General features: G+C 42.4%; 1 protein-coding gene across 7 annotated transcripts in view; it reads right to left on the bottom strand.

Moving 5' to 3' along the window:
• Positions 1 to 24,158, bottom strand: part of pde9aa (phosphodiesterase 9aa) — a 108,128-nt gene that overhangs the window by 43,233 nt on the left and 40,737 nt on the right. For 5 of the 7 annotated variants that reach the window (XR_012772525.1, XR_012772526.1, XM_075478866.1 and 2 more), the window contains 9 exons: positions 20,743 to 20,797; positions 19,927 to 19,997; positions 13,776 to 13,860; positions 12,998 to 13,058; positions 8,665 to 8,739; positions 5,093 to 5,179; positions 4,816 to 4,920; positions 1,438 to 1,520; positions 954 to 1,110 (listed from right to left, as the gene is read on the bottom strand). Coding sequence is in view for 5 of the 7 variants with exons in the window: in XM_075478866.1 (XP_075334981.1) it covers positions 954 to 1,110; positions 1,438 to 1,520; positions 4,816 to 4,920; positions 5,093 to 5,179; positions 8,665 to 8,739; positions 12,998 to 13,058; positions 13,776 to 13,860; positions 19,927 to 19,997; positions 20,743 to 20,797 (779 nt within the window). In the remaining 2 variants the exon portion in view is untranslated. Of the gene's footprint in view, positions 1 to 953; positions 1,111 to 1,437; positions 1,521 to 4,815; positions 4,921 to 5,092; positions 5,180 to 8,664; positions 8,740 to 12,997; positions 13,059 to 13,775; positions 13,861 to 19,926; positions 19,998 to 20,742; positions 20,798 to 24,158 lie in introns of those variants that run through there. The other 2 variants (XM_075478870.1, XM_075478868.1) reach the window with 2 other exon arrangements.

Raw genomic sequence — 24,158 nt, 5'->3', positions numbered from 1 at the left:
CAGAATTATGTCGAAGAATCCCAGCGTTCTAAACCATTTTGACGTTTTTTGTACAGTCACAGCATATTATGTGATAGGGCCACTGAAACATGTTGTGGCTCGTTTGAAAGCTGAGACTTTAAACTCTTTGTGGGTCAAAACTGCGTGTCTCTAGGTGCCGCCATTAGCGAGCTATCCTTAGCTAAACCAAGGCGGGTATCCACCAAAATCAACAACAAACTGAGATATCGGGGCTTTTGTGAAACGTGCGCTCTTTCAGCCTGTGGCACTTTAGATACTTACATATCCGGGTCAGAGGATTTGCGTCGTGTCGCATGTTGCAAAGCTAACCTGTTCATAAGACCGCCTCCTTAGACTTGTCGCGTGTCTTCTTCTCCTTCTTGTTGTTTGTTTATGTTACTTTACCGCCACCCTCTGGAAACCGACACGTGCGATTGGACAAAATGCGGAAATGCACAACAATCAATGCAGCGTTATCAAAATTGTTCTTGAGTTGACGCAAAGCCATTGGCGTAATGATCAAAATGTCCAGATGATGACACCAGTTTTTGACTGCCATCTGTGTCAGTTCTGTTCATCACATAATTACAAAAATCACACAGAATGTGCATTAGAATGTATAGATTCAGAATCCATAAAAAAAAACGTAAAAACGTATTTTTACCATGTGGGATCCAAAAAAGGTAGTTTTACGTGACTTGGGAGTCAATGTGTTAATTAATCGAAATTAGCGCGCTAAAGTCCCAGCCCTAATTTAGACCCAATCTATCTTTATGACTGCATAGTTTAATCATAGATGCCTGGTTTTCCATGTCAGTTTTTCTTTATTTAAATCCCTTTAAACACGTAAGACCCACCACTTGGACCCAACAAAACACATTGGAGTGTAGAAGGCTCCTTGGTTTTGGACCTTATAAATGTAGAAAAACAGGGACACACAAACACACACCTACCTGTCGAATCTGTTTGAAGGCCTCAGGGTGGAAGTTGGAGAAGATGTTGCAGTCGGGCTGAGAGAAGATCTGGAAGGCCACAGCACAGTGGTGGTTCTCCAGCGGAGAGAGATCATTGTATCGAACTGCGAGCGCCGTTCTGGCATTGACCTGGTACCTGGAAGAGGAAGAGATGGGACAGATGAGGCCTGGGGGCAGATGTGGAGGGGTTGGAGGGATCAGAGAGAGTGAAAAGTAATGTTGGTAAGACAAGAGTAAAAGGGGGAGATGGAGATGGGTAGGAAGGAAGACAAAGAAAAAGGAAGATTTCCAAGGTTGACAAAAGAAAGGACAGACATGCAGAGATATTGTAAAAACCAAAGACAGATGCATTTATGAAAAATGAGATGGAGGAACAAACTATGCAAAATAGGGACAGATGAGCCCACAGTCTCAAAAGCAAATAGATGCAACAAGTTTCTGGATTTCTGTGAGTTTGCCTCACGTGTTGTTGAAGCCGGGGTGATCGAGGTCATGGCACACAGCAGCTGTCATAAGAATCAAAATGTCCAACTGGGTGACCTTCTCCTAAAAACACAACACACGAGCACATAGACTTCAATGTTTCAGTTTAGGCTATCAACAAAACAGAGAAGAAAAACATAAAACATATAATAATTGATGTCAATCTGTGTACTGTTGTGTATGTAAACCCATTTTCATAAAAAAGAAGAAATTCCCCACATTAGCCAACATGCCCACGTTTATACTTCCCACTGAACTGAGAAGCTCCGGGTCAGGGTACAGGTAGCTTAAAGGAGAAGTTCACTATTTAAGACCTTGAGTCCCAGTTCCAGCTTGTTTTTCAAGAATAAGAAATGAGGAGACCATTTTCACAACAATAGCTCATTTCTATCCATTTTGGCTGTTTTCGCTGGTCCATCCTGCTGCTACAGACAGGGTTCCATTGGACACTCTGTTCAATGTCTTTAAAACAATACTAATGTTAATTTCAAAGAAAAGGTCAACTCACCGGGTGGTTAGTGGATGTTCCCGTGTGTCCCCAAAAAATTTGCGTTGCGAAATAAAAGTTATTTCTTGCTTTATTTAGCATTTTGTAATCCAATTGTATTCCGTTTGGAAGACTTTTCACTTTCACTGTCAGATCTCTGCGCCAGGGTGCGTTCTGGAGCTTCCAGCGGCCACTCGCTCATCCAATCCGCTCTCCAGCACCCTCCTCGGACTCATGCTCTGCCAAAGTCGGCCTCACATCTTCCAGAGAACCACCCTGGAGCTTCCAGCGGTCACTTGCTCATCCAATCCGCTCTCCAGCACCCTCCTCGGAGGCTAGAGCCTCAGACTCAAATATAGAGCGGATGTTTACGTGCGTCGTGATTTAGCATGAAAAAAAGTTCCTGAACAGCAAAGAACACGGATTACACGGATGGAAAACCATCCGACATTTTTTTTTTTAATACCACTAACCACCCGGTGAGTTGACCTTTTCTTTAAAATTAACATTAGTATTGTTTTAAGGACATTGAACAGAGTGCCCAATGGAAGCCTGTCTGTAGCAGCAGGATGGACCAGCGAAAACAGCCAGAATGGATAGAAATGAGCTATTGTTGTGAAAATGGTCTCCTCATTTCTTATTCTTGATAAACAAGCTGGAACTGGGACTCAAGGTCTTAAATAGTGAACTTCTCCTTTAATGTTCAAAGGGCAAAATCACCAAGTGAATAAAATTCCAAATGGCATTCACAATTACAAAATATATAAACAGTTGTAGAATTGCCCCCTTAACATGGTCGTGGGGTTGTTGTTGGAGTTCTTCCCAGTGAGTAGGAGGGTGGCTTTGTTGCAGCTGAGAGTTGAGGAGGTTCAGACTGTGGTTTGTGTGTGCAGCAGCTCAGATTACCAGACCTTCTTGGAGTCTCTAGGAGTCCTGGAGGAAGGGCTGCCTAGGGATGTTCTCCTGGGGTAGGAATTTGGAGGCAATGGAGAAATTTCAATTGGCCTCAAGGATGTTCTGGCAAACCATCCAGTGGCAAAGAGAGGGAGAGCTTGGCCCACCTGAGTTGTGCTTGGTCTGGGTGGGGAACTGCTCACCCAAAATGGGGATGTCATCTAGCGATGGAAGGAGGACTGTGAAGATCTCCTCAATCCTGCCAACATGATCTCCACTGAGGACACAGAGTCTAAGGACTCAGGGAAAGATGTGGCCATCACCTTGGAAGGTAAGGAGCTGGGTATGGAGGATGTTCACCCTGTGATGCTGAAGGCACACCGTCTTAGCTGATATGTCTCTTCAGTGTTGCATGGATGTCTGGGATGATGGCTGTAGAGCGGCAGACTGAGATTGGTGTCCCCATTTTTTAAAATGGAACGGAGAGTGTGTTCCAACTAAAGGGAACTACTCAGCCTCTCTGGGAAACTTTACTCCGTGGTGTTCAAAAGAAGACCAACTGTCAAACCTCAGATTCAGGAGGAGCAGTGGTTTTTTTTCTCCTGGAAACCATAGACCATATCTTTGCCCTGGCAGAGTTACTAAGGGGGTCATGGGAGTTTGACCATTCAGTTTATGTCTGTTTTGTGGACTTGGAGAAGGCTTGGACCTGCAGAAGGTCTCTGAGGTGGCCCTGAGGGGCTGCAGCTGTAGTGCAGGGTCCTGGAATCACAGTTTAGGGCTATCCTGTACAACCAAAGCAAGAGCTGTCTCCTTATTCCCAACACAAAATAAGCTTGTTCACGATGCGATGGATTCTGCCAGAGCATACCAGAGGCATAGTTGAGGAGAGGAGGATGTCTGGTTTGGGAACCTCAGGGTCACATCTCTGCTTTCTGTAGACTTTTTGTAGCCTACATGTGGTTCTGTAGGCTTCTTCAAGCCATGGCCTTCACCACACTGGAGGGGTTCACAGCAGGGTGTGAAGCCAAAATCAGAAGCCATGGTCCAGTTTGTTTTTGTTAAGTGGAAGCTGAGTCAGAGGCGAAGGTTTCGATTTACTGGTCCATCTTTGTTTCAACCCTTACCTATGGTTATAGGATAGTGGTTGAAATAGTTAGGTTGTGGATACAAATGGCTGAAAGGGGTTTCCTTCAGAGGGCGGCTGGGCTCAGCTTTAGAGACTGGGGAGGAGCTTGACCATCATGAGGGAGAAGAAGGAGTCATATGACGTTGTTCGGGCTCTGATTAGTATGCCTCCACCTATTAGAGGTTTTTTGGGCATGTTCAACTGGAAGAAAGCCACCTCTCAACCCGGCTTTAAGACTATCCGGGCAGACAGAGACTGCAGACAGAGCGGTAACAGGAAAGGAGGAGGATCACAGAGGTGGTTAACAACAGATGCTGTAATCCTGGACCTGGAGTCTCTGCACCCCAGATGTTGAACAGCTGGCTGTGAGTTTCTGTCCATGTTGTCTGCTGAGAGAGTTCACCTGAGTTACCTGCTGACGCTTTGTGTGACATCATCGGTTGAGTTGTTGCTAAGCTACAGAAACAACAGCTCAACCCACTGATGGCGACCTCTGAAGGCTTCTACCACACCTTCCTCTCTGCTGCACTTCAAAGTTCTGCATGTTTGTCAGCTGGTTTATATTCTATTTAGTTACCTAAACAACACTTCTAACAAACAGTCTGTCACTTCTTCCAATCCTCTTCTTCTATGTGTCTTGCTTCACATGTTTAGAGAAGCACTGTAGTTATAAGAGAAAGAACAGCTCTTGTTCAGCATTTGTGTCTGGTGTTAGTGGAGTTTTTAGTTTTAAGTTTTATTAGGCTATGAGTTAGAGCGGCTGCTGAAACAGATGCACGTTTGGACACTACATTACAACTTCAGCTGATTACCTGATTAAAAACTGATAATCAGCTGGTAATCATTACCTGTAGGCTGCAGAGGTGGATCATGCTGTACATCATCTGGGTTACACAGAAACAGTGGCGGAAGTTGTGGAAGGGATTATTTCTGTAGTTGTCACGAATACACAGCTACACGCAGAGAGAAAGAAATGTTATGCAACAAGAAAAGAATGTAAATCATTTAACAAAGGTAGTATTTCACTGTTTTGTCTGTAAAAGCTCATTTGATTAGGCCACTGCTGGCTGATAGAAACAAAAAGACTGGACTTTTCAGGTGGTACTGCACTGGTCCGGCTCTCACCAGCCATCTCTTGAGTGTGATGGGGTTGATGTTGAAGTCTTTGACCAAGCCCAGGTCATGGTACATGTGTTCCAGACAGCTCAGCATCTGGAAAGGGACCATATCATGAGAAGAGCTTCATTGTCCTCTGTATGTCATCAAGCAAGGCTTGACTGTTTAAAGGGGAACTGCGGTATTTTCAACATTAAGCCTCTTTTATGAGTGGTCTGCAATGTTTTAGAACCCCCCTCACCGCTTTTTTGAATTTTACTGCTGTCTCAGGTATTTGCCTAATTTTGATTCATCTCAACCTGCTTCAGAATGGCAAGTCATGTGCATGTACAAAAAGGTCCGTAAAAGCACCATAAACGTCCGTTTTCAAAATTATCAACTCACCGGAGTGGTTACTGGTGTGCACTGGTAATCCATATCAAATTTCGTTGCGAAAAGTTGCTTCTGTCGTGTTTTATTTGGCAGCTCGTTCATGCTCGCACTATTTTCTTAGCCACCTCACAGCCGTGAATAAACTTCCGCTCAGCAGTTGAATCTGACTTGCTATACTCCACACCACTTGATGGCGGAGTAATATCAACGAACATCCAGTCTTCCATAGAACTCAATGGGATTTACAAAATGTCACATAAAACACGACAGAAGCCACTTTTCGCAACGAAATTTGATATGGATTACCAGTGCACACCAGTAACCACTCCGGTGAGTTGATGATTTTGAAAGCAAATACCGGAGACAGCAGTAAAATTTAAAAAAGCGGTGAGGGGGGTTCTAAAACATTGCAGACGACTTATAATAGAGGCTTAATGTTGAAAATACCGCAGTTCCCCTTTAAAGCAGTGCTTCGAGAAATCATAAAAGCGAAGAATTAAACACGGATTCAAACTGCGAGTGTTACATGTCTGCTTGGTGCTCAGATAAACTGCGAGTTGTACCAACAGCAGTGCCCACTGGCCTGATGTAAAATGATCTTGAACAACACAATCTTTGTGCTTTATCTCTCGATGTATTTTCTACTGAAGCAATCTGTTTTTGGGATTAAATCACCAACAGGTTTTGAAGCACTGTTTCTCCAGTAAGAATAAACGCTGCACTACTGCACATTCAGTTCACTGAAAGCTTTTAGGAGCACTCAGCTGCTTCAAGCTCCAAACTTCCATTCAGCATCATTAAAGTGAAAAGACAGCTTCTGTCAGGCATGTTTTTAAATCTAAAAAGAGGCCTTACCAAAGAAAATTACTAAAACTACACTGTAATGGATTGTATTTATGGAGTTCTTAGCTCATTACAGCACCTCGAGATGAAGTTTGCAGTGAACTGGCACTCATTAACGGTGCAAAGGATTAGGGTTAACTTCACTATAGGGTTAGGGTTAGGGTTAACTTCACTATAGCATTTGAAGTGTGGACAGGGCTGAAGTTGGCATGCAGCCATGTGGTGTACCTGTGTTCAGGGGAGGGTTTTTAGAGAGGGTCTTTAATTTAAAGAGGGTTGAGGGGCTGTGGTTGTCAGTTCTGACATTCTGAGGCCTGTGGGTGAGAAAGTCCATAATCCACGAGCAGACTGATGAAAAGACAGCGTCTTAGTTTAGGAGGGTTTATTGTATTAAAAGCAGAGCTGAAATCAATGATCTGTATTCTGATGTAGGTGGCTGAATCTGGTGGAGCTGAAACTACATCATCTGTTGATATAAGAAAGGACAGAACAGACTGTTCTTCTTCAGGAAGCTCAAGTCCTTCAGTGTCTGCTCCAAGATGTTTCATATCTACTATCAGTCTGTGGTGGAGACTTCAGGCTGCTTTGCATCTACAGTCTGTGGTGGAGACTTCAGGCTGCTTTGCATCTACAGTCTGTGGTGGAGACTTCAGGCTGCTTTGCATCTACAGTCTGTGGTGGAGACTTCAGGCTGCTTTGCAGCAGCATCAGAGCCAGAGACTCAAAGAAACTGAACAAACTGATAAAGAAGATTGGAGCTGATTGTGTAAAGAAGAACACTGCAAAGGTGGTAGAACATAAAGGGAAACAACACACGCCTCCTTAATGTTCTGCACTTCAGTCAGAAAAATTTAGATACTTTATTTGTTTGAATTTTTTCATTCAGGAAACCAAAGCTGGACAGAAGAATCCCTTTGGAAAAACCAATGGAGGAGTAGTGTGGGTCTTTTAAATTAATCAGCGGGGGGGGGGGGTGTCATACAGTATATTTTTATTAATAAATCATCGTGTTTAATTTTGAACTTGTTCACATGAATCCATAGCCTGGCTGACGCGTCCACAATCTCGATGAGATGGTGGTCTGGGAACTAGTTGTGCATTTTCTCGTATTTGAGGCGTGGTTTACGAATGCCTAGAGCCGTTTATTGGGCGCTACGAATGTCTATCAAATGACGTCTGGTTCTTCCCATGCTGCTTTGCGCACGATTCATAGCCAATTGTATCACTTATACCAGATGACGTGTGTAGAGTGACAGAAATTCGATGAGGAAGAAGAAGAAAAAAAAAGTCAAATAAAAGTAAACTTGCGTTCTAAGCTACTTAAAACACTTTCTAAGGCTGCATCGAACGGTAACGTTGTGTCCGCTGCCATGTTGGATTAACACTCTACAAGCTTCAGTGCCGCGCACAGACGTCGTCATCGTCTTGCTGCCCCCCCCCCCGTTCTGTGATTGGTTCCCTAACTCAGGCAAAAATAAGGGCGGTGGTTTCCAGGCTGCCTTTGCAGTGTGAATGAAATCGCGGGCAAAGCAGCATGGGAATTCCCAGGCTAATGAATCCATGTTTTACTTGATAACAAACTTTGTAGTTGTTGATTTTTTATTTGTTTTTTTTCATGCTTTTTTGTGTCTTTTATAGATTTGTTTATATTTCTTAAATACAGTGAATTTGTGAAGTTGGCTAAAAATTATTCTTTGTTCTTCATTCATTTTCTATATCCATAATTCAGGGTTGCAGGGGGGCTGGAACCTATCCCAGCTGCCATTCAGCAGCCTGTCCAGGGTGTCCAGTCCATCACAGGGTCCCACATGGTCCCACAGGGGCAAACAACCATGCACACTCACACTCACTCCTGTGGGCAGTTTGAAATAATCAGTTAACCTAACATGCATGTTTTGGATGGTGGGAGGAAGCCGGAGTACTTATCAGCCACACATGCACAGAAAGAGCCCTGGTAGCATTAGAACCAGCAACCTTCTTGCAGCCCTTCTTTTCACTTGTGTCTGTTAAATTAGGCTTCAAAAGAAGTAAGAAACTACAGATGTATGTTTTTATGAATGGAAGAAAACTTCACTGATTTCCACAATAAAGGGCTTGTACATTTTATTCAGAAGCTGTAAATTTAAGACCCTTCCTCTAAACTGGATGTGAATCCCCTAAAATTAAGCAGTCTGAGATAATACACTTTATGCAACTGGAATTTTATCTAAATATATTTCTGTTAACAGCTAAAATAACAACTGGAAGTTTTTAACATCCTTCTTTTTATTTGTCCAAAGTAATCATTTAATCTGTAATAATAAATAGACATGAACCTTTTTTTTTGTAGAAAATCTACCAGTGAATTAATCTGGAATAAGGCTCACCTCATTAGGTTCCCACTGCCAAGCATCAAACGTAGGAAGCCTGAGCGCTTCTATTGTGTCCTTAGACAGATGGTACTGCAGAGAGAGGAGAGGAGAGAGGGAGAGGTTTAACTGTTTATTCATTAGAATTGTATCCTTACAAGCAGAAAAGACAGTAACATAATATCTACAATTTAAAGAATGTTTTTTCATGAAACACTCTACATCCCACATTACCATCCATCCACTTTCTACACACGCTTAATCCAACTCAGGGTGGTGGGGGGGTGGAGCCTATCCCAGCTGTCATTGGGCGAGAGGCAGAGAACCAGTCCATCACAGCGCCATAACACATTGTCAACTCCCCAAATGGAGACAAATTCATCTAAATCAGAAACCTCTTCATCATTGTGAATTCAGCTTTCAAACCTGTAAAACTTGAGATCAGTATTTACAGACCCTTCCCCATTCATTCTGTTCGTCCTAGTGAGCCATATGCTTATTTTGGCTTGACTTATTAGAAAATTAACCAAAGAAGTTATTGTATTTTATCCTATGAACGCCTTGGTTAGCGCTAAAGACTGTAAATAGTTAATTTGTTTACATGTACTTCTATTGTATTTTTATTTTTCCCTATGACATCTTCTGTTAAAAGGATTCTGTAAAAAGGGAATAAAAACAGTACTGATTGTTTTCTGGAGGACATTTCACAGAATGTGATTTGTAGATGTATATTAAAATCAATAAAAAGTTAATTAAAAAGAAGAAAATGAACCAAACAAACCTTCCAGCACTGTACTGTACAATGTCTGGGTCCCAAAACAAAAAAGCCCTCATCTAAAGTACAACCTAAATCATTTAGCCACTGTTTCAGCACGGTGGAAAATGAAGGGAATCTGGGACAGCTTAATCAAAGATGTTGCAGGCTCTGCTCCCCTTGACAAAAAACCTATCTGCCCTATGATCTATATATCTATTATGTTATTAACTTATGTTTTATCTACATTGGTTTAGTACTAAACAAGTGGTGTCATTTTTTTCCATTTTTAAAAAAATGCAACAAGTCATCACAAATAAAAAGGGAAGCAAAGGTAAACATTATAAAAAAAAAACATTATACCCCCAGCCCAGGACCATCTGTAATGAGCCATCATTCAACAGCAAGGCAGATGCAGACACTGCCAGTGAGAAGAATTCTGAGAGCTGATACAAAATCCCATCCCAAAAGTTACCAGGTGGATATTCCCAAAACGAATGAGAGGCACCGAGGGAGCATAGAGGTGAGGAGGCAGAGGTGCGCATTTCAGGTGAAAGCACCATTCAAAATCACAGGTAACTATTCAACCACCTTACAGTAATGACAATTCCCTCATCCCTATTACTGCACCCTGTGGCATATACACGTGCATGTGAACACACACAAAAAGGCGAATAACAGCCAGTCACTGTAATGGCACTATAATCAATATCGTGCAAAATGTCACAAGGGAGTGGGTGAGGTAGGACACGGATGCAGACTCAGATTGGTAAAAAGCAAAGTGGGATTTATTATTCAAAAACAAAGGACAAAACTTAAACTGTGAAATCAAAAACATTAACAGGACTATGACCAAAAACAAAAGACTAAGCATGGCATGGATAAATACTTAACTGGCATGGCATGGCATGGGGGGGTGAAAATCAGGAGCAAGGTAGGAAGGTAAGGATCTCACAAACTGAAAGGGGAGACTGGAAACTAAATAGGGAAGTGGGAGTGATTAGTGACTGGGTGCAGCTAGTGGGGAATGAACAGATGCAGTGAATGAACTAATGATTAGAACATGGGGACTGAGGGAAAAACAATGGCAAAACTTAACTAAACCTGGACCCAAAAAGCAAGACGTGATTAACACATAAAAAAATCTAACTAAAAACATGGGCAGAGTCTCGTGGGCGTGACACAAAATGTGTCATACATCGCCATACTAGTCACAAACTGTCTTATACATCAGTTTAACAGTGCTAGGTGCTTCTATCTTAACTAACAGTGCATAGTAGTAGTAAATGTATGGCCTAGTTAACCTAGTAAAGCTAACAGTGAACCTAAATTTTTGGTGTTTTGAAGGAGATTCACACAGAAACTCACAGAGCCAGATATTCTGTACATCAAGTACTTTTCTGTTGTTGTTTTCATGGAAAGTGTAAACATAGTAAATTCCCTCGAAGTACCTTGATTGGTTATGAGTTTGGGATATATGTGATGTTCGATGGTTGGTCCCATAGAAGTTCTTAACCTTTGAGGGGTAGGCCTGATTTGTAAATAAAAGAAAGAAGATGTGCCTGGGAGGAGGCTCCATCCTTTTAAATCATGGATATTGACAGACAGATTGAGGCAGCGTCCGCAGTGACGCCAACGTTGCACTGGTCTGTTGTGGTGAGGACGGAGCTGAGTTGGCAGGTAAAGCTGTTGATTTATCAGTTGATCTACGCCACAGCCATAAAACACTGGTTAATGGCCACCCTTCCTGGTCCTGGTTTTGATGGTGGTCATTTCTCTCCACAGTCGCCTCGTGCACGTTCAGGACGGGAGATTGGACCAAAGACAAGTTTGGGTGCAATCTGTTGGTTTCCTTACTTAGGAAATTGTTTTTGAATTGGCTCTATCTGAATGAATGAATTAGTTGGATTTGATTGGATTATGATTACAATGAATTGGACTCTAATTGGCTTGAATTGCACTGTATTATTGAAGTGCCTTGAGATGACAATTGTCATGATTTGGCGCTATATAAATAAAACTGAATTGAATTCAATTGAAAAATGTTCACCAGCGGGTAATGACTAAAAGACTGAGGATGCGAATACAAGCGTTGGAAATGAGCTTCCTCTGAAGGGTGACTGGGCTCACCCTTAGGGATAGGCTGAGGGGATTGGTCATCCATGAGGGGCTCAGAGTAGAGTTGCTGCTTCAAACCAGTTGAAGTGGTTCGGGCATTTGTTCAGGATGCCTTTCAGAGGCCTCCCTGGTGAGGTCTTTCGGGCAAGTCCCAATGGGAGGAGGCCTCAGGGCAGACACTGGACCTGTTGGAGACAATATGTCTCTTGGTTGGCTTGGGGGCAAGTCGGTGTCCCCCCAGAAGAGCTAGAGGAGGTGGCTGTGGAGAGCCACGCATACCAGATAAGTGGCAGAAAATGGATGGACAGAAATGCCTGGGTAATACCCTTTAAAAATCACGTAATGAGCAAAATCCAGTGTCACAGTATTCGTCACCTAAGATGTAACAGCTTTTTTTTTTGCCACAGAGGGAAAGAAATAGGTCTCTGTACAATCAGAGTGTTGTTCAATATCAGGATATCAATATGCCATTCAAAAAATGTGTGATGCTGTAGCTGACATTGTTTAGTAGAAATATTAGCAAAGTCACCAAGGAGAGTCTAACTCCGGTTTAGTCAGTTAATCAGAGGTCTGAGTGAGTAAGATAAGAGGTATAGTTTAAAATCGGGAATGGCAATCCCCCATTCAGCCCTGAGTCCCTGAGGGCACTTATTGTTCCAGATAAGTTTTAGGCAGAGACCCTTGGCTGGAGCTAAGGGAAGCACTGAACTGATTAACTGATTAATGGTTAATGTATTGATTGTAATAATTGAAGCACATGCATGTAGTGATTGGGTCTATGACCATCTATTTGGGTCTTGAAGGACATTTTATGGGTTTAAATTTGTCTAAAAAATAACTGCAAATGCACAGGGTGATCTACAAATATGCCTTGAGTTGCACACGTGTTTTGCTATCCACAATTACAAATTTCCTATTTGTAATTTGTGTGTTGGTTTTTACAAATATATGTGTATTTGTAAATATATAATTTTCCATTTGTAAAACTGAAAATTCTGTTTGTGAATCGTGACTCTGCATTTGTGGATCTCCAATCACACGTTCGTATTTTTGAGACATTCTTTCCACAAAACCAAACAGATCCACAAACAAATATCTCGTGAGTCACAAAACATCATCCAGTAGATGGCACTGTTGTTCACTATCTATTGCATATTACATGTATTTGTATAATCAGGCAGATTTTCTCCAGTGATTTTCTCCATTTTCTGAAGCAGCTGGGGAACTTATGATAAAGAATCATGCATAAAATTCAACACATCATTTGCTTGGAAGGAAATATGAAGAACTGTGCTGCATGTAGTTATGGGACAGATCTCTCCCGACCGTCGTACAAAGTGAGCCAACCCAGCATTTGTTCAATCTGATTCCTAGAACCACAGTGTACGGTGGAGAGCTCTTATTTCTTAGTACTACCAAGGCCAAGAGAAAGCCACAGCGATGTGACGTTGTGCGGGTTAACTTTGTAGGAAACCTTACCTTGGGGTATAAAGGCACATCTCTGTGAGGAATCAGCTTCTTACTGTCTTCCAGGAAAGTCCTGAAAGGGAAATAACAGCTTAGGAAAAACAAAAACAAAAAAAATAAGTGACATTAGCACCAGTGTTATTACTTATATTTAGTATTTATCCATCAGTAGCTCAAAAGTATAACTTTTATTTTCCCATTAGTTATTCTAAGTACTAATCCATCTGATTATGTTACTGTGAAGCAAATCAAAAGTAATCTTGTAGATGGTTTGAACTAAACAAACTTGGACTGAACTGAATAAATTTGGATGTGTGGAGTCACCAGAGGTGGGCGATATAGGCAACGTTGTTAATGGTTTTAAAGCTCCTCCTCAGAACTACTTTCATGTCTGGGAAAATCTGAGATATTATGTCATGTACAGAAAGACGCTGGTCAGTCACTGAGTATATTTGCTGGCTCAGACCAGTTACAGCTGGGGAGTCACGTCATTTTAAAATTTGCATAGACGAGAAGTTTTGAAATTTTGCTTGATTAACGACTGATACAATTAATCAACTATCTGAATAGTGGTTAATTAATCTTTTACTAAGACCCTAACTGCTTCTGGGTTTGTACCAATAATGCCATAACTACTCCTATTCCTATGGCAAGAACACTAATAATACTGTAATACTTAAACCTGTGCGGGACTCCATTTTAGAACCATAAGGAACTGTAAAGAAGACAGCTTCTTGGAAACCACTCATCCGTCTGGTTGTCTAATCGCAGATCACTCCGATGTTCTCACCTGTTGTTTTGGGATGCAATCTCCTCACGGAGCTTCTGGATTTCGCTGCGACATTTCTCAATCTCCACCACTTTCATGCCCTCCACTGCAAACAGACACAGTCATTTAACAGTAACTTCCTTACAACTTTTACAGATTTACAAGCCTCTAACCTCTCCAGAACATTTTTAGCAGCACAGTTTGATCTCAGAGGAGTTTTTGGTTTGTTAGTCAATCCATCACTAAAAAAAAGAAACCTGTCCCTCCTATTAACACATACTCTCATTAGATAAAGAACAGTGATTAAAGGTTGATATTCAACTCTCATTTCCACTCTAATTTTAGTTTTAAGCACTCATCTCTTTTTAGCTGCTCTTGTGATAAAAAGTATGCTTTTCTTTTTTAGAAGACCAATGAAGCAGAGCAGTAAAGTAGTAAACGGATAAAGAATGAGCTGAAGCTGTGCTCTGTGAAGGAGCCACAGACTCAGCTGGTCATTTTCAGAGACACCCCTCTAAATGTGAGACAGTTTTTACATTTCATTGCTAATATTTTCATCTTAGCTCATCATCAGAACATTTCCAGATGGTGGTTTATGTGTTTATGTTCATGCATTTAGCAGAGGCTTTTATACAAAGCGACTTACAATTAAAAAAATATATAACATTACAGCGAATATCAAAGCTAACAATAAGCTACATAGAATGAAACCACAAGTCGGACTCTGTCAGGGTGACGGTGTAGAGATAGAGTGCAGGCATAGAGGGAGGTACAGAAAGATAAAGTGCAGTAGAGGGGGTAGGGAGGTACAGGGTCAGTGATAGGATAGGAGATGCTCTCTGAAGAACTGGGTCTTCAAGAGTTTCTTGAAGATATTCAGGGACGCCCCTGTTCTGGTAGAGCTCGGTAGTTCATTCCACCATCGTGCAAGAGCATTCAAGTAGATGGGAGCCGTTCCATTAAGGACTTTGTAGGCTAACATCAGTGACTTGAATCCATGTTCCAACAGATATCCTTTGAATGGTGTTACAGTGTTTGTTGTCCCCTCTTTTCTGTCTTCTCAAACCCCAGCTGGTGGAGGCGGATGGCCACCCTTCCTGAGTCTGGTTCTGCCAGAGGTTTCTTCCTGTTCAAAGGGAGTCGTTTCTCTCCACAGTCGCCTCAGGCACGCTCAGGCCGGGAGATTGGACCGAAAAACAAAAAGTTTTCAGTGCAATCTGTTGGTTTTCTTAGCTAGGAAATTGTTTTTGAATTGGCTCTATATGAATGAATTGGATTATTTTATAAATAATTATGATTACAATGAATTGAATTCCAATAGGCTTGAATTGGAATTTATTTTTAAGCGCCTTGAGATGACATTTGTTGTATTTGGCGCTATAAAAATAAAAATGAATTGAATTGAATTGAATTTGATGCGGCCGGCTAAGGGTAGCCAGTGGAGTTCAATGAACAGAGGGGGGAGGTGTGCCTTTTTAGGCGGATCGAAAACCAGACGCACCGCCACGTTCTGGACCATCTGCAGCAGTTTCACAGCACAGGCTGGGAGAGGAGACCAGTTAGGAGACCAGTTAGGAGAGCGTTGCAGTAGTCAAGGCGGGAGATGACCATGGCCTGCACCAGGAGCTGGGTGGCGTGTTGGTTTAGGTACGGCCTGATCTTTCTTATGTTTAGTAACGCAAAGCAGCACGATCGAGCAACGGAGGCAACATGATCTTTAAAGGTTAGTTGGTCATCAATCATGACACCCACGTTTCTAGCTATCTTTGATGGAGCAAGAGATGGGGATTCAGTTTGGATGCAGATGCTGTGGTGTATGGTTGGTTTGGCTGGGAAGACAAGCAGTTCAGTTTTAGAGAGGTTCAGTTGGAGGTGATGAGCCTTCATCCATTTTGATATGTCAGAGACAGTCTGAGATTCGTGCTGAGACCGTGTGGTCGGATGATCTAGCCCAGTGAGGTGGTGTATATGGCAAAAAGAAGAGTTCCCAGTACTGAACCTTGGGGGACCCCTGTGGTGAGGTGGTGCGCTGCAGAAGTGTGACCAGGCCAGGACACTTTGAATGATCGACCAGTGAGGTACAATTCAAACCAGGAGTGTGCTCTCCCTGTGATGCCCATGCTGGAGAGCATGGACAGAAGGATTCTGTGGTTGACAGTGTAAAACGCAGCCGATAGGTCGAGTAGGATAAATTCTGATGATTTAGCTGTCACTCTGGCTTCTTTTAAGGCTTTTGTCACAGCCAACAGAGCCGTTTCAGTGGAGTGGCCACTGTTAAACCCAGATTGGTTTGGATCAAGGAGGTTGTGTTGTGAGAGGTAATCAGGGACCTGCTTAAAGACGCCCTTTCAATGGTTTTAGACAGAAAGAGAGACCGGCCGATAGTTCTCCACATGAGTCGGAGGGAGGAAAGGTTTCTTGAGCAGCGGTGTAACCCAAGCTTTGTTGAATTTTGTAGAAAATGTGCCCAATGTCAGTGCAGCATTAATCAGATGTGTGACCACTGCAGTTACAGCAGGAGCGATAGACTGGAATAGATTAGTGGGAACAGGGTCCAGCGGGCAGGTAGTAGGACGGCTACATGTGAGAAGTTTTTACCCACAGTCCTCAGTGAGAGGGGTGAATGAAGAAAAGGATACAGTCGGACTTCTGCATGCTGAGTTAGTGGCACAAGGTTCGGGTGTGGGCAGCTGGGTAAACTGTTTGCTTATAGCTGCACTTTGTCAGTAAAGAATGAGGCAAAGGTGGTATACACAATCTCCTGCCTATCAAAGAGACACACATTACATGAGGCCCAGACTGTGTCCTATACTGTTACTGCAGAGATAAACACCAGCCATTCAGGGTAGAAATCTAAAGATACACCTCTTGCCATAGATTATAATGAAATATCAGATATCCATAGTGTTGTCAGGCTCTGCAATGTCACGTGCCCCCAAATACTACTCCAGTCTTCAAGTAGTGTGAACTGGAGCAGTACCTTTGTAATGCCTTACTAACAGTGGCAGGAAACAGAAAGAGGTTGACAAACTGGATAGTTTCTTCCTACTGTACGAAGGGAACTGATCCTGCAGCCAGCTGCTGCACTCTTACAGATGTCTGACCTACTGGCTCCAACACTCCAACTCCCACTGATCAGGTAACCATGGCAACCAACGGGATGAGAGCATTTAGATTGGTGCGGGCTCTGTGCTGTTGCTGTAGCAACCAGGTATCGCGGCAATCGGTTTACTTGTGTGAAGTGGCTGCGCATCAGAGGTGAAGCTACAGCTTTTGTGCAGGTCACGCAGAAGCTGAAAAAATCTTTTGTTTGAAATGTTTGAGTGGATTTTGCATGTGTGCTCTTCATGCTGTGAGATCTTCAATGTTTTGATGTGGCATTTTGATTCGATGTGCCTTAAATCAGAGTAACAAAACCTTATACAGTGACTACCCTGCAGGATCAGAAGTAATTCTGTTCATTTTAAAGAACCTGCAACTATTATAGAAAGCAGAAAACATGGGGTGAACAACCTATGTGACTACGTAGTAATACAACTTTTCACGTGAACTATCTGTGAGCATTACAGTTTTATCGAGACAAGCCTGTCTCTCTCCACAGCTTAGTCCTGTGGGTACTAAAATTAAATATGAACCCTTTGAAACCATTATTTTAACCTGTCAAAGGTTTTGAGCAACATGTTGCAACCCATGCTGGTTACCACACTTCCACACGTTGTTTTCCATAATGCAGTTTCATTCAATAAGAACTCACACCAAATGGAAACTGTGTAAAGGTGTGTACACAGTGTTACAACTGTGCGTTGAGATACTAAAGAAAATCAGACATGTTCTGTAGTGCTGCAGAAGACTTAAAGTACAAACATGGCTTCTGTCCCACTTACTCTTAAAAAACACGTCCTCTCTTTGAAATCAAATATTCAACTTGACCTTTATCCTTAATTACTACCTTGGTAAGAACGATGTGAAGATTGCAAAACCATCACTGATTAAATGTTCCTGCCAGACAATTCTATAAAAGAGAGCCCATTCAGAACACTGCAACCCACATGATAAAGGAAAGAAAGTAAACGCTGATGACACAGGGCAGCCAGCCAGGCTTCCACAGTTTCTTCACTTGGGAGAACTGACCAATCTGACACATTCGACTGCCAAAGTATCATCAGACAATCAGGTGAAACTACAGTACATACAGTGCAGCAATGCAAGTGGGTCGTAAACCCTGGAAGCTGTCAGCTGAGGGGAAAGAGACTTTCTACATACTGACTAAATGTAGAAATGGCAATAGGTTCCATTAGCTTGAACCAAGTTTAAATATGTTCAGTGTTTAGAGGATTAAAATAAGAGCATGGGGTCAACAGTCTGACTGATATGATCACATAACTTGTGCAACTTTAACTTATCTAATCATAGTCATAAATTGCACAGGGACAGGTTCAGACAACATGCTCTGCAGGCATGCAGTTCCAGTTATCAGTTTCAGCTCCAAAAACTTTCTTTCCTGCTGGATCTGCTTTTAGGAGTGCAGATGTTCATATTTAAATATGTGTTCATCTGTCTTGCCACCATATGTTTTATACCTTATATGTCGTAGCTAGCAGCACGAGTTACTGGTTACTGGAATCTCTTGATAACAACTATTGGCATTTCAGAGACATTCTGGGTGTCCAGGAGAGGAGGAGATTTTTCTTAGCCCTTTGTCTAATATATAAATGCCAAAGTAAATAGATTAAAATTGAACAGAAGACATTCCCACTTGCCTCAACTGCACATCTTTTTTATTTTTATTTTCATTATTATCTCTCTACTGTCACCTGCCACCCCATGCAAACTCAGACCCAGGGATTCAATGGGATCTGTTGGTGTTTTAATAAGGTTACTTTTTAAGAACTGGCATAATATGAATACGGTTATAACGAATTGAACTGTATTTGGATTTATTTGGGTTATAATTAAAGGAGAACTGCGGTATTTTCAACATTAAGCCTCTTTTATGAGTGGTCTGCAATGTTTTAGAACCCCCCTCACCGCTTTTTTGAATTTTACTGCTGTCTCAGGTATTTGCCTAATTTTGATTAATCTCAACCTGCTTCAGAATGGCAAGTCATGTGCATGTACAAAAAGGTCCGTAAAAGCACCATAAACGTCCGTTTTCAAAATCATCAACTCACCGGAGTGGTTACTGGTGTGCACTGGTAATCCATATCAAATTTTGTTGCGAAAAGTTGCTTCTGTCGTGTTTTATTTGGCAGCTTGTTCATGCTTGAACTATTTTCTTAGCGGTGGCGGAGTAATATCAACGAACATCCAGTACAAAATGTCAAATTGTATGCAAGACCATAGACTAAGAAGTGCTGAAAGAATGTGTGTGAGAATTAATGAATGGAAGAGGCTTATAGTGTAATAGCTGGTTGAGGCAGCAAGCACATGCTTTCTGGATCAAGTCATCATTTTTTCCATTTCTTTTAGAAACCTGGCTCAGGGCCAAGTGTCGAGGCCAACTTCAGCTTTAGGCTTTTTAGAGAGAAGTGGCTTTCTCCTGCAACTCTTCCCAACAACCCTTCCCAGATTGATGGGCAGCAACAGCTGCTTCTCTAAGATCATTTCTGATGTCTTTCCTCCTTGGCATCGTGTTAACACACACCTGAACGCTCCAGACCAGCAAACTAACAAAACTTAAACTCAATTAATTAGTGCACTGATCAGCACCACCTGGCTGTCACTTCATTTCCTGTAAAAAACAAAGCACTGATGCTCCAAATCAGCCTTCAAATTCCTCTGGTCAAAAAAGGCATATGTGAGTAGAATTATGGTAATTTCAATGTTCTTTGTTTTGGCACTTGGCACTCTGGAAAGTGTCCTTTAGAAAGATTTGCCTAATTATGTGCAATGCTCTAAATAAAGTGAGTAAAAGATAAAGTCAACTGAACTAAATGATGTGTCATTATGAATGCTGAATTCATAAAACGTTATGTAAACTTCAGGTATATCATAGAATTTGTTTCAGAGTTGTTAGTCATGATTAAGATAATTTAGTTTTATCCCAGTTTATTTGGGCATAAATTAAAATATTGACATAAACCCAACTAAAATGCAACAACACCATTTTTTACCCTCATGATGTGACAGTGATGATGAATAAAACAGTATAAGCCCTTTTCAAGGCACTCACACTCAACTCTCTTCTCCAACATGGCGAGACGGTTAGTGACGTCGGTCTTCAGCTCATTGATCTTGAACACCCTGTGAACAGATGGATGCAGGTTGTCCCCTTTAATCTTTACACTTTCTTCCTTCAGGTGCATATTTACAGCTGTTTGTGTGTGTTGCTTAATTAAGTATTAACTGTTCTTTAAAACGCGACTTTGCAAGCTTTGCATCTTTGTAATTTAAACACTGACGACATTTAACCTCCTCATCCAGCACCATCATCAAAAATTCTGCAGCCCTAAATGAATTCATCCTAATGTATCACTGTATATCACCCTCTGCACACAATGTGGGACAGGAGATAAATCATAAGAGAGCTGCAGCATTTCATGTTTGAAGCCAGTGGGAATTGGCAAAAGTCAGTATGCAGATGTGAATAGAGTGATGAATAGTTACAACACCGAGAGTAGTTCCACTAACAGAACTATTAGAAAGCACAGAGTGAAAAGCTTCTAACTCTCATACTGATGGATTACTAGTAGCTCTAGTTAGAATAGAAGCAACTTTCTTGGGATCAGGAACGACTGTTTTCTTCTATCTGAGGTTTAGAGATACATGATTTAGTCCTTCCAACACAAAACCAGAAGAATGGGCAAACTGATTATGCAAAGAATCTAAAAGACAGTGATACTGAAGGAGCTAAATGACTCAGTCCAGCAACGATTACACAAAACCACAGGAGCCAGTAACATCTCTACATTTAACAAGTGTAACATAGTGATAACAAGTTCAAAGTGAAAATCTGCTACTGTGTGAATACATCCAGCCATCTGCTTACCTTGAAAACTGCTCTGCAACTTGTGTCAGTGCATTCTGGAAGAGTTCCTCTTTATCTGACGAGAGAGCAAGCATGGAGCTGTATTACATACCCATACACACACCTACACACACACATCAATAGATTGCAGGACCATTGACACACACACATTTCAGGCTTAACAACTTGAATTTATCAGGAGCGACCTGAGGTACAGAGTATCCACCAACACAGATATGAATACAGGCAGGGGTTATGTAAGCCAGAGGCAGAGGTCTATATGATTTCCCTCTGGTCATGGCACTGGTAACCACCTGAAAGTCTGTAGAGAACAGGAATCTGCTGACAGCTATAACAAGCCTTCTCTAGCCCCTTTCACACTGAGGAATAACCTGCGTTTAATGCGCGAATTTAGCGTGTCCGCTGTTGCGTTCACACTGCCGACCCGGGCTGCCGCGTCAACTCGACTCACCTTTCGACCCGCGTCGGACCCTAGTCTTTTTGCCGAGCCGAGTTTGGTGGGAACGCAATTGACGCGGGTCGGACGTGGGCGTGGCGTGAGGAGTTTAAAAGACAGAATGGACAGCTGATTCAGAATGGACAGCTGATTCAGAACAACAGCGACAGGTGAGGACAAGTTTTACTCTGTTTTACATCAAGTTGGAGACATTATTGAAGATGGCCAACTGGGGAGACAAGGAGGTCCTCAGCCTCCGAGCAGAGGACGTTATTTACCACCACATTTCGGGGACTATAGTGCTCTTGTATTCTCCGCATATGTTCTTCGGCGGCATCCCACGTTGTAACCATCCACACCCCGTAAAATAACATCTCCATGAACTGCATATACAATTGCAAAAAGGAGTCCTCAAGGTGTATTTAACCCTACCTCCGGCCCATGGCTTGTGCCTACGTCATTGTACACGCCCAGCATTTTATGTGTTTCGTGTGACGCTCTGCCACTAGGCCACGCCCCCTGAACTCGGCTTCAGGCGACACGGATCACCAACACGCCAAGCATTCACATTGCTTGACGCGGGTCGAAGGTGCAATTTAGACCCGCTAAGGTAGCGGGTCGCAGTGTGAAAGACGCTCTTTCTGCTCAAACAAAGTTCAATTTTGCTAAAATTGAGCTGGGCAGAGTTCAGTGTCACAGAGTAATGAACTCCAATAAGAACATGAAAAAAGTTAGTACATCTTATCACTCACATTCGTGCCTTCCTGCTACATTCACAGGAGGTATCATATAAACAATTGCTCATTGATTAACTAAGTCCATAAAGCTAAAGCACTTCAGTAACAGGCAACAGCTGCTTCAGGAGCTCAGTCTACACAAATGATCAGTAAAATAAGGCATCAACCTCACATGCATGATCTCATAATTGGATATTTTCCAAACAGAGCACTTTGCTCTCATATTGCATAGCAACCTGTCCACATTTCAAACAGATTTCCCCCACCAGCGACACCATAGTAAAATGCATTCCAGGGGCCAGAGCGGGCGACATAGAATCCTATTTAAAACTGCTGGCTAAGGATAAACGTAAATATGGTAAAATAGTTATTCACGTCGGCGTTAATGACACCCGGTTACGCCAATCGGAGGTCACTAATATTAATGTTGCATCGGTGTGTAATTTTGCCAAAACAATGTCGGACTCTGTAGTTTTCTCTGGACCCCTGCCAAATCTGACCAGTGATGACATGTTTAGCCGCATGTCGTCCTACAATCGCTGGTTGTCTAGATGGTGTCCAGCAAACAACGTGGGCTACATAGATAATTGGCAATCTTTCTGGAGAAAACCTGGTCTGATGAGGAGAGACGGCATCCATCCCACTTTGGAAGAAGCAGCTCTCATTTCTAGAAATATGGATGAATTTATTTGCCACCCTAAAACATGACAACCCAGGGTTCAGACCAGGATGCAGAGTTGTAGTCTTACACACTTCTCTGCAGCTTCCCACCTGCTGATGAGCCCTTGAGCAAGGCACCATGCCCCCATGCTCCCCTGGCGCTGTGAATGGCACTGGGCAGCCATTCACAGCAGCCAAGTAATCTTAATCGTATGCATGTGTCAAATGTCTGGATGAGAAGAGATGTGTTGGTGCTGATGGTGCTAGTTTGGCCAGGATGCTCTTGCAAAAGATTCCAAGTTAAATAAAGGTTATAAGTAAATAAAAATAAATTATATGTGCAACCTTAAAACTGAAAGAGCATGGAATTTCTTTTTTCACATTACTGTATAGATTCCTGTGAAACTGTTTGATCTACTGTGACAGTACACCAATATATTCTTGACTAAAATTGTTTTGGCCTGTAGCAGAGGAAAAAAAGAATACACAGGAAATACACAGATTAGCTCTTTACCGCCTTGACAGCAATGGGAGGGGGATTATAAATCAGACACACCTGTGAGTAGCAAGTGAGAGAAAGAACCAACAAAGGAAACCTGGAGCAACTCCAGATGTAGGAGTGAGAGTGGCTATAAGAAAAGACAAGTAACAAAGTCTAATCCATTTTCTGAACATATTTAGCAACCACATAATACCTGAAAACAAGAAAGAATAGAAGTTGTTCATGAACTGGCTGAATTTGGAAAGGGCCTTCCTTTCCAACCCTCTTTGGTACAGTGTGGAAGTCAAACTGATCCCTGGAGCAGATCTTGTTAGGGCTGAACGATATATTGCATTTGCGATAATATTGCGATATGACCAAGTGCAATTTTCTAATCGCAAAGGCTGCGATTATACTCTGTTCACGTGACATGCGCGAGTAAAACATGTGATATGATCAAACGAGACTGTCTAACCACAGAGGCTGCACTCTGGTCATGTGACACGGGGAGCAAAGTTATGAAACAGTCTACCGGAGAGAACTCGCAAGCAAAGCTGTAACCTACGCAATGGCCTCAGGCTCAACAGAACCAGACCCTGCGGGGATGCTAGTTTCAAAGAGGAACTGCACATCAGTCGTGTGGGACTGTTTTGGTTTTAAGAAAGAAGATGTTGCACAGAGTCAGGTACTGTGTAAAACCTGCCTGGTCAGCGTTGGTACATCACGGGCCAACACTACCAACCTTTACCAGCACCTAAAAACGCAGCACAAAACAGTGTGTGTATGGCTAAAAAATCAAGCAGTGTGCAGAATAATCCTAGTAACGTTACTCGGCAAAGGATCACTGACCGAACTGTTTGAAGGTGTTACGCCATATCAATCAATCAATTATACTTTATTAATCCCCGAGGGGAAATTCCAGTTTCGGTCAGGGTGACCAGGCATCGCAGCCCGCGGGCTCACGGCCACGCAGGCGCCGCCAAATGAACGCACTTCAAAACGGCACGCGGAAATCACCGAAGCAGTAACCCAATGCATCGTGAAAGACATGATGCCCGTCAATACGGTGACCAAGCCTGGGTTCAATAACTTGGTAACTACA

The sequence above is a fragment of the Odontesthes bonariensis genome, chromosome 12, assembly GCF_027942865.1.
Source record: "Odontesthes bonariensis isolate fOdoBon6 chromosome 12, fOdoBon6.hap1, whole genome shotgun sequence".
NCBI classification, from domain to species: domain Eukaryota; kingdom Metazoa; phylum Chordata; class Actinopteri; order Atheriniformes; family Atherinopsidae; genus Odontesthes; species Odontesthes bonariensis.
The sequence above is the reverse complement of the archived record's forward strand: the minus strand, read 5'-3'. Positions and strand labels throughout refer to the sequence as shown.